This window comes from Catharus ustulatus, chromosome 5 (genome assembly GCF_009819885.2).
Source record: "Catharus ustulatus isolate bCatUst1 chromosome 5, bCatUst1.pri.v2, whole genome shotgun sequence".
Taxonomy (NCBI): Eukaryota; Metazoa; Chordata; class Aves; order Passeriformes; family Turdidae; genus Catharus; species Catharus ustulatus.
This window is the reverse complement of record NC_046225.1, coordinates 70,131,430-70,145,873: the sequence shown is the minus strand read 5'-3', so window position 1 is coordinate 70,145,873 and position 14,444 is coordinate 70,131,430. Positions and strand designations below refer to the sequence as shown.

At 37.4% G+C, this 14,444-nt stretch overlaps 1 protein-coding gene across 7 annotated transcripts in view; it reads left to right on the top strand.

The window, feature by feature from the left end:
* Positions 1 to 14,444, top strand: part of MAEA (macrophage erythroblast attacher, E3 ubiquitin ligase) — a 48,949-nt gene that overhangs the window by 21,564 nt on the left and 12,941 nt on the right. For 6 of the 7 annotated variants that reach the window (XM_033060342.1, XM_033060345.2, XM_033060339.2 and 3 more), the window contains one exon: positions 12,689 to 12,811. In XM_033060342.1, the coding sequence (XP_032916233.1) occupies positions 12,689 to 12,811 (123 nt within the window). Of the gene's footprint in view, positions 1 to 12,688; positions 12,812 to 13,655; positions 13,770 to 14,444 lie in introns of all 7 variants that reach the window. The other variant, XM_033060346.2, reaches the window with a different exon arrangement.

The window sequence follows — 14,444 nt, the reverse complement described above, 5'->3', positions numbered from 1 at the left end:
GGCTTGCGTTTGTTCTCCTTACTTGGCATAAATTGTGTTTTAATGTATTAAATAAGTCAAAAATTGAAGGCATAATTTTTAGTCACAAATTAAATGCTTTTAGACAAACGCCTTTCTCTATTAAAATTCAGATTAATTCTCAAATGTCATACAAAATTTCTTGTTAGAGGCCTCTAGACTGCTGATTAAGCAGGTGGTGGAGCTTCCCATCTGTCTAGCCCCACTCAACTGATATGTGTAGGTGACCAGACTAAGCAGAACAGCATTTGCTGATTGCAGGAACAACTGTTCTATTGTATCATCCTTCTGTTTAATGCACTGAGAGAAAGGCTGGCTTTTACTTGGGAAAATAAATTTTGATACAATTCAGGTTTTTTAGTAGCTATTATATCTTGCATGATCCTAAGAATGTTTTGCTGGTTTGCTTGTGTCACCATTTTGTGATTGTTGCTTTCCTTTTTGCTGGTTAACCAGTTGGTTTTGCTTGGCTTCACAGTGGGTAATGAAGTGTTTGGAGTTTGTTTACTTTGGTGTAGCTTCTTTATGCAGACCAATGAATCCTGATTGTAGTCCTCTGATAGCCGCGAGGACATTAAAACTGATTTTTTAAAGAATTTGCTGTTTGTCTAGAGAAATCCTGTTTTGCAGATTTTAAGTAGCCATTGCAGTTTGATCCTGAGTAATCCTTGAATCTTCTTGATATCCTTGATTCCAGAAGGCATGCAACTCTTCTAGTTAAAATCTGACTCTTAAAAAGATGCTGAAAGTTGAGTTCTCTTACATGACTTATGTGCTTTGCCTTTCTTAGGTGGAATAGTTGAACACATCTCTCTCATTCTCTTGGGGAAAAAGATATTTTTGTTACTGATGTCAAATTATAGAGCATGTGTACTTCTTGCTTGTCGTGTAACAGGGACCTGTTTGTCATGTCTCTCTTATTCCTTGGCTGCTTTACTGGTCTAATCCTGTTCAGCAGCAATTTCAGTAAATGCCAAATAGGAAATAGCATGAAGAGGCTGAATAGAAGTGAGAGGGGAAGTGGGTTACAAAGTATTAATAGGAAATAGTCCTGAAAAAATCAGCTGAAGAGGCTGTTGTGCCTCACTGGAGACACAGCCCATGCACGTGAGTCAAAAATACCCAAGGCAATTACACTGGATAACTGCAGCTTGACTGGTCAGCAGCTCTCCCACTTCTGGTAGATGTTTCCTCTGTTTTGAGCAGGAGCTCATCTCTGCTGAATCATCATGTTACTGTACCTACTAGGTCTGCTGAAAAAGCACTATGGAAATATTTCCACTTTCATGGCCGGCTCCATTATGCCTGATTAAGTAGTGCTCAGCTTTGGTTTGGACGTGAGCATGGGAGTCTGTCATGACACACTGCAAGACCCTGTGGTAAAAGCATCATACTTAAAGCTTTTAATTCTGTTTGTTGAATAGAAAATTTTGTGTTAAAAAGGAAGTTTTAAATAACATTATTTACCTTCTGCCTGCAAGCCTAACTCTGTTAATTTGCATAACATCAGAGTAATAACACAGAACATAGTTGCATGCTGAATACAATGAGGCCATTTTTCTTCTAGTTTGCTCAAATTATGCATTTTAGTCAGCACTGTGGTTTGTTTTGCCTTAATGAAGATAAGGCTTCCCTCAGTTTCTCTGCTTTGCACTTGGTCTTTCTTACTGTATGGCAATCGTCTTTGTAAACAGCTTTTACAGTGTATGATACTGAGACTTGTTTGTTACACAGAATTTGTGGTTTTGTTGCTTTAATAAGACAATAGCTTTGTTTCTTTTTGTTCCTTTCTTGCTAAAGGATGTGAGCGTTGAAATGTTCGCTAATGCTTACTAATGTAACTTTGCTGTAGAGATTGCAAAATACCATCTAATTCTCTCATCCCAAGTAATCTTTGTTTACTGTGGTCTCACCTGGCATTTTGATTAATATCCACACCACCAGTCTTGTCTTGATTTTGTTACCACTGGGTAGATATTATACCTTAAGCAAGAACCTGGAAAAAGGGGCTGTTGTTGTTCAGCTTGTCCAGAGGTGAGGCTGGTACACAAGTTAAGCATGGCTCAGTGAGGTACTCTCATGACAAAGACAGTTCAACAGCACTCTGGGATGCACTGGGATAAGCAGCAGCAGCAGCAGAAGGGAGGTGATCCAGCCCCTCTACTCAGCACTGGTTAGACCCATCTGGAGTGCTGTACCCAGTTCTGGGCTCCCCAGAATACACAGGGACTTGTGGAGCCTCCCTGTACTTGGAGATGCTCAAAGCCAGACTGGAGTGGGAAAAATCCCAAGTAACCTGTTAGAGGTGACCCTGCTTTGAGCAGGGAGATTACACAAACTCCAGAGGTTCCAACCTCAACCATTCTGTGATTCTGTGGGACAAATGGCTGAGGTGCCCTTTGCTGCTCTTTGGAAAGGCTGAAGGAAGCAGCTCTTTCCAGTTCAGTTGTAGCTTGGGGATCCCAGGTTAAACACTTTCCAGTAGCTGTTAGACCAGTCTTGAGGGCAAGTCTCAGCCTGCCTGATTTAAGTTTCTTGTGTTGCTCCTGAATGTGAAGAGACTTGCAGAGCTGCCAAGGTGCTTCATGGGGGAAGCAGGACAGAAAGGATTCTGTTTCAGTGACCAAAGGGAAACCATTGATTCATCCCTATGTTTGAGCAAACTGTCTGCTGTGTACTGTTGGCAAGGACTGACTGTGTGCCATAGTGCCCAATTCTAATAGTTTTTGATGGTCTGTGACAAATTTTAGGCTATTTTCTAAATTAACTCCATAGGAAGGATAGGCTATGAAATCTTGTAATAGAAGTGCTTAAAAACCATAGTTATAAACTAGGAGGCAAACAAAATGGAAACCAATGGTGGATGTAAAAAATGATAGGGAAATTTTAAATATATAAGAGTTATGAACTAGCTCAAGTAAGGAATAACTTTGGGCATAAGGCATTTATAGAGCATAAAGTTATGGCAATATTATAAATAAATTCCAAATGTTAAACATTTCTTACATGTCTGTAAAGAAAAGTAATGCTGCTTGGAAAAGTAAACCAGAATGTGAGTAAAATTAAAATAAGAACTGACAGTCAAAGACAGAAATGTTTGTGCCAAAGTAAATATGGGGTAGAAGGAATTCTATTGTGGACTTTTTTCTTGATGTCTTCTGGCTCCATAATGATGTGAAAAACAATTTCAGTTGAAAATACTAGATGTTTATACAAACTTGGTGTTTGTATCCTTTAGAATAAATAGAATCAAAATAAAGTCATCATTACAGCCTTGTAATGCCACACCAATATAAAAATGCCTGTTTTCATCTGCAGATCCATATTTTCAGGTTGACAAGGTTGTCTGTTAACTTCAACTTTGTTATTTCATGTTCAGCTACACTGCTATCTCATTTCTCTGCCATTAATTGATATGCAAATCTAGTTTAGGAAGAGTGGCATTCCAGTAGGAAGTTGATTTCTATTTGTAGATAAATTTTATAATTAGGCTATGTATGTGGTGCTTAGTCTACTGTTTCTGGAGGTGGTGGGGTTTAAAATTTTGAGTGTTTTTCCAACCCTTTCCTTAATAGGCTAGGAAGAAAAAATAAACATTTAAAGTGTCCTTACATTCTTTGCTTAATTATGTATAGCTGTAGTGATTTTTGCCTGTAGGATTGAAAACAAACCCAGATTCTGAAGCTTCCAGTCTCCCTTATCATATGCTGTAAATCCTCTTTCCATCTTTGCTTATTTTAGTAAAAGAATGTATCTCTTTGCCTTAATGCTCGTGCTGTACAAAAGCTGTACAAGTGGCAATGTTTTTTCTGTGAAGAATAGCATAAATTCAACATGATTTTTAGTGTGTTGGGGCAGGGAGCAAATTATTTAAAAATCTATAATTTGCTGAGGAACAGAAGAGCTATTGCACCCCTGGGCAGGGTGGGCAGTTAAATGCTTGAGTTGAAAAACCTCTTAAATAGCTTAAAACTGGTTGATTTGACCTTAAATCAGGGATTATGTATATCAATTAAAATTCTACCAATTAATGTTCTTAGATCAGTAATTAAGTACATGCATCACCCTTCAGAGATACTTAACTAGCCCTTTTCATTCATAGCACAGCGTGCTTTTTGCTTTTGAGAATTGGGGTGGGGGGGAAACTGAGTGTTCCTTTGACTTCAGAAGTTTTGTCTAGACATTTGACCATTGTCAACATTGATCAGTATTAGAAGTGCTTCTTGACACTTCAAGTATTGGCAATTGACACAGTCCCAAAAAGAAAACCATTTTCTTGAAGTGGGAGATCAGTTCTCCTGTTATTGTCAGTGATTTCATTCCTGAGCAGAACTTCTACATCTGTGGTAATGGTTATCCACTGAAGAATATCACAACAGGGCAGATACTAAAAAACCATTCTAAAAATATTTGTCTTTCAGAGTAGTAAATACATTTATTTTAAAAAATTAATTTTGTTTAAGTAAGGAATAGAAGTCACTGGGGAAACTGATTATGTTCATTTCTTCTTTCCCTCCCATTTGGTCCAGTTAGTATTTTTTACTGCATCATTGCATCTTCAGTTTTTGGAGGGATTAGCCTAACTAGAAAAGATACCTGCAACAAATTCAAGTGTGTTCCACTCTCTCAATTTTGTTACAGAAAGCCGAGAAATCTTATTTAATGTCCTGTGGTGTAAGAGAAACTTGAATTCTTAAAGTCAAGCTTCATGGCTTTTGACCAAGTATCTGATCTCTTTTCCTATTCTATGTCAGCATTCCTTTTTCCGGCCCCAAAGTTAAATGTTCTTTCCTTGCTTTAGAAAAATGCTCCTCAGCACTGGGATATGGATCCTTCAGCTGACACCTCAGTAGAATACTGCTGAAGGATTTGTGTCTGCTATGGGACAAAATCTTCCTGAAGCTGCTATTTTTGAAGTAATCCATTCCCTGAATAACTGTTTCTGCTTGATAACTCCTTCAGAAAATGGGAGATGGAAAATAACCTGCACATGTGAGCATCACGAAAAGGAGCAGCATTAAGTCAACTCAAAAATTTAAAAGCTGAATAAACACTTACTTTAAAAATCATACAAATGTACCTGTACCTTTAGAAATCCTCCTTGTTAAGATGCATAGTCCAAGAATGCTTTATAGGGAAACACACACATATGTATTAAAGTAATTAATCAAAACACATTTATATTCGTAACAATTCAATTTCACATAGGTAAATAATATTCATCATGATGCTTGAATTTGTTATTTACTTCACTGTCATGCAGAACATAGCCAAGCTGACTTTCCAGATGCAGGCTGAATGGTAAAAGGTATCTTTTGCCAGGAGCTATTTGTGTCCCTCTCTTGTGACTTGCTGTTCCCACTCTAGAGATGTTACAGGAAAACTATGTACAAAGGAGCTCCTGGACTAGCATAACTGATTTAAAGGTGCCAGAATTTTAGCTTGTGCTGCTTGGAGTTACCCTGCAGTACCAGGCTATAGAGAGCTGCTGGGAAACTCCTTTAAATGTGTTTTGGCTGTACCTAGTGTAGGCATGGCAACTTTGAGTAGATTGGTATAATGAATGTCTGGGTGTGTTCATCTGAATTTCAAAGTGCTGCAGTTCCTGCACAGCCTTACATCTGCAGTTTGTCTCAAGCATCTTGAGGAATTAGAATTATGTAAATGTGAAATAGTCAAGATCGAAGCAGAATAACAAACTTCCTCATTACAAATCATTTGACACTTCAAAAGCCAACAACATGAATTGTGCTGTGATGTTGAACATCTTGTTTTTTTCAGTCCTTTTAGACAAAGTGGGTTACCTGTAGTGTATCATAACTGAGCTAATTTATTACAAAATACTTAGTCTGGAAGGCTGGTGATGCAAGAAATTCTTGAATTGAAATTTTATCTGAATGGGGAATGGTGTTATCACCTGAAGATTAGCCAGGAGTAGAAGAGGTTTGGGTTCAATTATGCCTCTTCTTACTGTCCCTTCTTCTTGGCAGATATTCCTTCAAAGTGTAAATCTTTTAGCTCATATTTAACACTTGCTCCTACTACTACATTAGATGATAGGATAATGTTTTGTTAGAGAATGTGTGTATCTGTAAGACAGACTGATCCTGCATGGACAAAAGCTGCAGAGCTTGTGATCCACTAGCAAAGGATTGGGTGCCATTCCTCTGCTAGAAGAGGTTGTCACAGTTTGTTTTTTTTTTCTACCCAGTGATGCATCTTAAGCTCTAGAGGCTTTGTCACATACTGTAGTGCAGTCATTTATTACTGTACTTAGTGTGGTATAATATGCTGATGGGTGAAGGTGCAGCCATTTGCTGAGCTTCAAAAATTGCTGAGGCAGGGGCAGAGGATGCATTGGGAAAACAGATTGCTGATAACCAGCCTCAGTGCTTGCTCCAACTCTGAGACTCTTCCAAGCAGCTTGTGTCCTTGAGTGAAAGGACATGGATGAAACACTTCTTTTTGCTTGGCTCTGGAGCAGCCAGTGCCAGAACATGGATAGTTTTGGTGACCACACTTGAAGAAAGCTCTTGGAAAAACTGGAGGGAAAAGATGACTGGAGAATGTTATGGGTGGGTGCTTTTGGTAGTTGTGGGAGCAGAGGTCAAATACCAAAGAGTTTTGTAATCAAGTCAGAAAAATTGAAGTTGGACACAAGTTTAGAACATGAATTAATCACTGGAACTAATTAACAAAAGTACCAGGATCCTCTAATGGTATACAAAGACCATGCTCTTCTGACAGACACTGAGGGTAAGATACTGGGATCCCTCAAAAATAACCAGGCAGGGCTAAAAGGCCTGTGCTATGCTGAGGGTATGGAAGATGCTCTCATGGGAAAACTTGACTGTACACCATGGGTACTCTGTTTACTTTGTAGACAAAAACATTTCTGGCTCTTCTGTTGATGAATCTGTGGTTTGACTGTCTGTTTTTGCATTTTTTCCCCAATAAGTAGCTCTGCAGCTGGCTTTGAGTAGGACATTCTGACAGTTACTCTGTTTAGTTTCTCTCTAATCCTGTTAATGTGTGTAGCATTATAACACTTAATAGTAGCTTAATGAACTTCAGACAATGTTATTTTATGAGCAGAGAGTAAAGAGGCTCCTTACTGTTAATTTGTGCCTCACTTTAACTGGTCCTCAGTAATTGTGGTGTTGTGTATTGTCACCACCTATGCCATTCTTTTCTTAATTTGTGTCTCCCTTCACAGTCAGTGCTGTTCACATATACCCTGTGTTGACTTTGAGGAAACTGTTACTGCAGCAGCCTTTTATTCCTGCTCTTGGGTAGGGGTAGAGGAATGGGATTTTCCTGTTACTGCCATCAAAACCACCTGCAGTGTCCCCCTCTTCACCCACACCTCATTTTCCCTTCCTGCACATGTTTTCAGGTAGGCAGTGTGTCTGTAGAGTGTTCCAGACTTCCTGCTCCTGCCAAGTGGTGGCTCTTTCACTGTTTCCCCACTGTGGAAATACACTGACCTCTCCTTTCCAGCTGCTCCTGTTGTCTTACCTTGTAACTCCTTGGGTTGCCTTCCCCCTGAGTTGTGTAACAGCAATCACAGCCTGAGATGATGCCTGGATTTGCTCTGTGTTCATCACAGGGGAAATTTTAGTAAATGCATATATTAATATAGAAGATTAAATTGACCTCTTTGTTTGTAACTGTTCATTACTGCATTTCTATTTCACCTCCATAGAACTAAATTATACTGAAGGTTGTGTTGCAAGTGGAGAGTATGTGAGTAATCATTAAAAGCTTAACACAGCTTTTTCTGAAGTTGTTTGAGTGATCTAAGTGTTCATTGTGCTTCATATGCAAGTAGTTTGCCATGCTGCTGAATGCTGAAGTGCAGCAGCAAAGGCTTTTTATGAGGGTAGTACTCTTATGCATGTAATGTGTGTAGATAGATAGATAGTCAATCCTATTAAAGCTGTTATTGGTACATACTCTTGGCAATGAGCCACTGATAGCTTGAGGCATACTGGCCTATTTTCAATTTCATATTGATGCTAGTAAGCAATTAAAATAAACAATTTGCATTTTTGAAAAAATACATAAACAGCATCTTATGATATTATGAATTGCTTATTTCATATAACAAATAGTCTATTTTATAAGAGATGTTTTTTCCACTGAGGAAACTTTCATTTCTACAAAATGCTGCCTTATCTCACTGAATCAAATCTTTTTTTTATCTTGTTTAAGCCTAACATTTCTTTTTCGATGGATTAATCTTGTTTTGAGAATAGCTTATGGGAGATTTGAAAATATCAAGTATTGCATGTTCTAGTACTCATTTTTGAGCCCTGCTGAAGATGCACTAGACTTCTAATGTGGAATATTATGGGGGTTATATTAATACATAAATGTTCATATGAATTATAAGGGATTTTATCACACATTCCTCCTGACAGCTTTCCAGACTTGTGACTGGAGATCTCATAAAGTAAAAGAACTTCAACTCGTGCATGTTGGAGACCAATGGAGAGGAATGACTTGACCTGACTGCTCCAAATTTTAAAATGTTACATAAAAATCCTCATGTGAACACTACATGAATTTCTGTAGTTATTTTGCTACTGCAGAAAAGATGTTTTTGTTCTTTTTAAGTCATTTGATATACAATCTCATGCAAAGTTGCCATTTTTGTTTGCTGAAAATTCTGAGCACTTTTCTTGGTGAATTTAGAACCACACATGTAGATCTGGTTTTCTTCTAGTTCACTGCTGAATTCTCTTAATCATGCACAGTCTAAAGTTACAGCCTTTGTTTGGCTTTAAATTCAGTTTAAATTCACATTTTGATATTTATTTGCAGTTTGTTTCACAACTTTATAATAGACATAGCTGTGTTTAATTTTAAATTCATGTGAAGCTTCTATATCTGCCAGTTAAACCAAATTACCCTGCTGCCTTTATACATACCTTCTCATTATTTCACAGCTATTATTTTTCACAACCTTCACTGTATTTTCATGAATCACTTCTTTTCTGTAACACAGCCACATAAATTCATTAACTTCTGGGCCCATCTTAGTTTTGGCGTTTCAGACTAGTATTCATTTTTGTGCAGTCTTTCCCTCCAGTGAGGGCAGGTGCTGGAGTCTGCTGAAAACAAGGCACAGCTGAGGAGAGCACCCTGGCAAGGAGTGAGAGTTCAGCCCCTCAGCTCCTGCTCACACTCAGCAGAGTCCAGAGGCTGTTCAGAGCAGGGGCTGTGCATAAACATGCTTGGGAGGTTCTTACTAAGAACCATCCGAGCAAATGGGATCCAACTTTCATGTTGGCCAGGAGTCTGTATCTAGTCATCATCATCATCAAGGCATCCTCATTCTTCATAGTATTTTATACCTAATAATTGGAGTTCTGTGCAGAATCATAGGGTTGGTAACCTCCCTCCCTGGAGGCACTTGCTGCTAAAAAGAAGCAGTGATATTTTAAAAGCTATATATATGTAAATCAGGCAGAGCACAGGGTGATGGATAGCTGTATTCTTGTTTAAATAAGTATCTGTGCTTTCACTAAAGTCTCTTCACCCTTCCTGTGCAGTTTTCTCTAATAATAAATGTCTTTCTCTGGAGTTTTCACTGTTGTAATGGAATTGAATAGTTCTTTTATCATAAAGGTCACCCGGTGTTGAGATAGTTACCATTCTAAAATCTGGTTACTGACTGTTGTGTAGAAGGGAAAGTTAATTCACTTTAGTCCAATACCAGTTTTTAAAAGTAGAAATCATAGAATTCAGGTGGTACTGCCTGGTTTGTACTGTGCTCCCCACCATGAGTGTTTGGATAATTGTTGCTGATACTTAATGGAGCAAGTTCTCCTCCTTGAGACATTTGAGATTATTTTTCAGGACAGTTGTAGAATTAAATGAAAGTTTCATGTAAATAAGTCATCCCTCCCCACTTCAGGTGTTGTGTATTTGTAATCAAGTGATTTAGATGAAGTTATGACAATGCACAAGGGGGCTGGAAAGTCTGTGCTAAGTGTTATCATTTGATTGCAGCACTGAAATAATCTGTGTGCAGGGTAGGTTCTCCTTAGTTCTGCAGTGCTGGCAGGAAAATATTGCAACCCCAGTTCCAGTGTGAAAGCTGAAAGTGTGAAATGGAGACGTTAATGTTGTAAAGAGGGTAATTAAAGAGTTTAGAATTCCTTTTTAGTTTATATACAAGTCAGAAAACGTTTGCCATGGTGCTGAATACTGTGTCATTTCAAGGGGAGTGTTTAGAAACAGATTTCTTGCTTCTGCTTTTTCTGCACCTGCAAAATCAAGTGGCAGTATTTCTCTAAAATTGTGTATTTACATTTACTCAATTTTATATGTAAATTATATAAGAGAGGTGCTTTGTAGCAGCCTGTGAAATCTTAATCCTGTTTTGGGAGCTGAGAAAGACAATGTTTCTGTATGGTCTTCAGCCTGTACAACTCTGAATTGCAGAATACTTTCAGAAAGCTACTCAGGATTGGGGTCTTAACAGGGATTTTTTTGACTGGGACATAAGAAACTTGTTATAAATGCTAAACTGGTTCTGCCCATCCAAGATGAGGCAGACGATTTGTACTCCTGACTGGCCTGTGTACAAGAGCAGTGCTAGTTTTGATAAAAATCCTCTGATACTCCTGTTTCCTTAGTCCTAGCTAAGGAAGAATCACCCCGAGCAGGCACCACCAGAAAAGATAGGAAAGTATGACTGGATTAAAAAAACCTGTGTGACATGTGGGGTTTTTACAGGTTTCTTGCCTAATTGTGTCTTAGTATTTTTGTGGTAATCAGTCTGCATGATTAAGACTTTTAACTACTTCTAATCAAATGCAAAAACTATTCCTGTCTCTACAAAAGGATTTCTTAATGCCTTTTTTATATTGTTGCTTGACTTTCTATCAAGTCAACAGAAAAGAAAATCCTATTTAGTGGTGCAGTTTAAATGTAATTGTTGGTTCTGAAAGAAACTCTTTTAAATTAAAATCTTCTCCTCTGTTTTCTGGATACATACTGTCTATTTAATAGAGAAGACTGCCAAGCTTTGACTTCTTTTGGCAACCGCGAATCTAATTAGCATTTCTGTTAAATAGAACCTTTTTCATTTTAAATTTTCAAAAGCAATGTAGAAATTCTCTTTTTGGGTTTTGTCTGCCTCGGCAGCAATTGCAGTCTTTTTTTCTCATAGTAGAAGGCTGCTCTACCAACACCTGATTGATAAATAAAATAGCTGGGATTCTCTCACCAGCTCATGGGCTTATAACAAATGCTGCCCTTATGCCTCTTTAATTTATTTTTTTAATGAAGCTTACACTGTAAAAAGCTAACAAATGAGATTAAACCAGTGATTTGTTTCTGCTTAGCATATCCAGTCCTTTTTTTGATGTAAAAGCAAATGCTTTTGTTTTAATTTGGTGTAAAAGCAAATGCTGTTCACTAAGAGGGGGCACATAGATCAAATAAGCTTGAGGAGATACATGGAGATGTTTTTGTTTGTAACTGAAATGGAATTGTCTTTCCACTCAGCAACTGTATGGAATGCAAGCAGGATAATGAATATGACTGCATTATGTGTCAAGCTACTTATACAGATGAGTTAATGGGCAAGAGGTTTTTATATGGTCACCTTATCATGCACAGGGGAGTAATGCACTTTGCTTCCACTTGACCATATCATCAGGAAAACTTCAGCAAAAAGATCATTCTCATGTTCTTGTAGGAATACTTTAAAAATACTGTTGTGGAACAGGCTGGCATTCTTTCAGTCCATTTGCCAACACGTTGATAAAATAGATTAATTTTTTTTTTTAACCTTAAGGGTATGGGAAGAGTCCACTAAAGTGCAATCTCAATGTTGTTCTGTAAACTTGTAGCTGTCTGAATTCTGAGCTCAGTGTGACTTGGGTTTGATATTTGTAGAACTGCTGGAGGCCCTTTATTCTTTTGATGGTAAATGGTTTTGTGGCTATGATCATACAATCCATAAAATACATGTTAATGTTTTGGTTTTAAAATTCAAATAACGAGAGAAATATTTAGTAAAAACTGCAAGTTCTGCTACACTTTAGAAATACATGTGTCTTGTTTGAATTTCTGTAAAATAACCATTCTGATAACCCTAACATGATTCAGTCCACTTTCCCAATAGCATTAGACACCTGTATTTATAAGGAAAAAAATGGCTAATGAAATGCAAGATATGAATGTGATATAACTCATGCTAGTTCTGGTTTTCAGCTTTGTCTCATGGAAGGTAGAACTTCTAAGATTAAATATTCATCTGTTCTGACAGATGAAAATGCTGTCTATATCTGAGTGGTTTTGTTCACTAGAGCTATGGTAATATTTAATTGTGATATTAAACATGTCAATTGTATAAAAGTCTGCAAGATTCTGGGTATAATCTTTAATAGTTTTGTTGCGGTTTTTTTTGTGGGTTTTTTTGGTTTTGTTTTGTTCTAGTTCTGTTATGTAAGAACAGAGAACTGTTGTCACTATCAGAACATTCCAGTCCATGGAAATATCCTGTAATGTCTTTTTGCAAAGTACAGTTCTAAAATCCAGAGGTCTTGAGAACAAAGTCTTTTGTATCTCTGTGTTCCAGCTAAGCTGAAAAATTGCTGTGTAAAGTATGAGTGCAATTTAACAAGACCTTCCTTCCTTTTTTGTTTTGAAGGACTTGGTAAATATTGAGATGTTTTTAACTGCTAAAGAAGTGGAAGAGTCATTGGAAAGACAAGAGACTATGACTTGCTTGGCTTGGTGTCATGACAACAAATCCAGACTCAGAAAAATGAAGGTATGAAAAAAAACCACGTTCACATTTTGCTTAAACTGTTTTCTAGACTACTTGGATGCTGGATGTTTTAAATTACAGGTCTTGAAAAAGTTTTTGTATAAAAGTAATGACAGTAAGTATAAAAATTTTCTTAAAAGGTATAGGTAGCTGGAGCTAAACAGGCTCACAAATGTCAGACCTGGAAGTGAGTGATAGGTCATCTTCTGGATTCAGTGTTGTCTCCACAAATTATACTCAAATAAAATACAATACTCAGTTGGGTTTAGTGTAACTTGCAAACAAATAAATACAGAAATACATAGTGTCTTGATGCATGTAAACTTACATTTATAACTGTGCATCCTGGTGAGACTGGAACTCAGTTTATATGTGAAGGTGTCTTAAGAATGAGATTAATTTGTAATCTCTGCCCTCAGGTTTAAAATTTCTGAGAGAAATTTCATGCAGATTTTAGTCTTTGTAATTTTTTGAATATAAGAAGACAAAACTTTGGAGTAAAGAACTAACTTTCTGTGAGAAAATACAAAAATGAAAGCTGGAATCTAATCAAGTAATAAACACAAAAAGTCTTCCTCAAGCCATGGAGTGCCATGAGCTGAACATGCTGTGTACTTGTTGCTGTGCAGTCCGTTTAAATTTCCTTGTCTCTAAATCATGCATTTCAAAACATGCTGTAATGTTTTATTGGGCTTGCAGAAATCTGTTTTTAACTGATATTAACCAAGATCCCTGCCTCTCTCAAAGATGTTTGTGCCATATATTTTTTGAACTCAGCACTTTCTTTAACCAAAAATATTTGAGTGCACTTAACAATAAACAAAGAGTGACGTTCTCTGTCACTCAGGAGTGCCAAATTGAGAGCGAGCCGAAGATGGGACGCAAAAGTAAATCGGTCAGTGATTACTCTAGAGAAAATGATGATCTTGTTATGGAAACCATAAAAGGAAAACCAGAATTGGTATGTAAACCACGTTGCATAATTACACTGCTAAAAAATCCCCCGTGTGTCATCTTAAAATGTTAAGTAATACAAGAAATGTAATCTGAACGTCTTACTTGTTCATCACCAATTTTCAACAAGCAGTAAATAAGGAAAAATCTTCCCCATTCTCTTTTTCAAAAACAAACTACAACAAAAACCTATTTCTGCAAACCCTATGCTTTTTTCTTTTTTGTTTCTTTTTTTAATCAAACCAAAACCAAAGCTAAGACTGTGAGAGTTGGAAGAAGAGAAATTACTATGCTTCTTTTTGAAACACAAACATTTCTTCTGCTTCTAGTTGCTTAGCTACTCATCAGTGTTAATGCTCTGAAATCCCAACCACCTCCTACCTGAATGCAAGCCTTATCTAAAATCTAAACTGTTTGGTGGCCTGGGAAAGCAGTCATGTAATCTGTACAGATGTGAACAATCTGAAATCTTGTGAAGAGCTACTGTGGGATGGTTTGAAGGTACACAGAGTGTAGCATCTGTTGAATGTGCAGCATCTGGTTAGCCAGGACTCTGCTTCTAGTTACACTTGTCTCCAGAACCCCAGGGGCCACTGGCTTGCACCTTACTTGAAAATTCTTTTGTTTGGCATATGGGTTTTGCTATGGAAAAACCTCCTAGCAAAAGAGGAAGCCCTGGGAT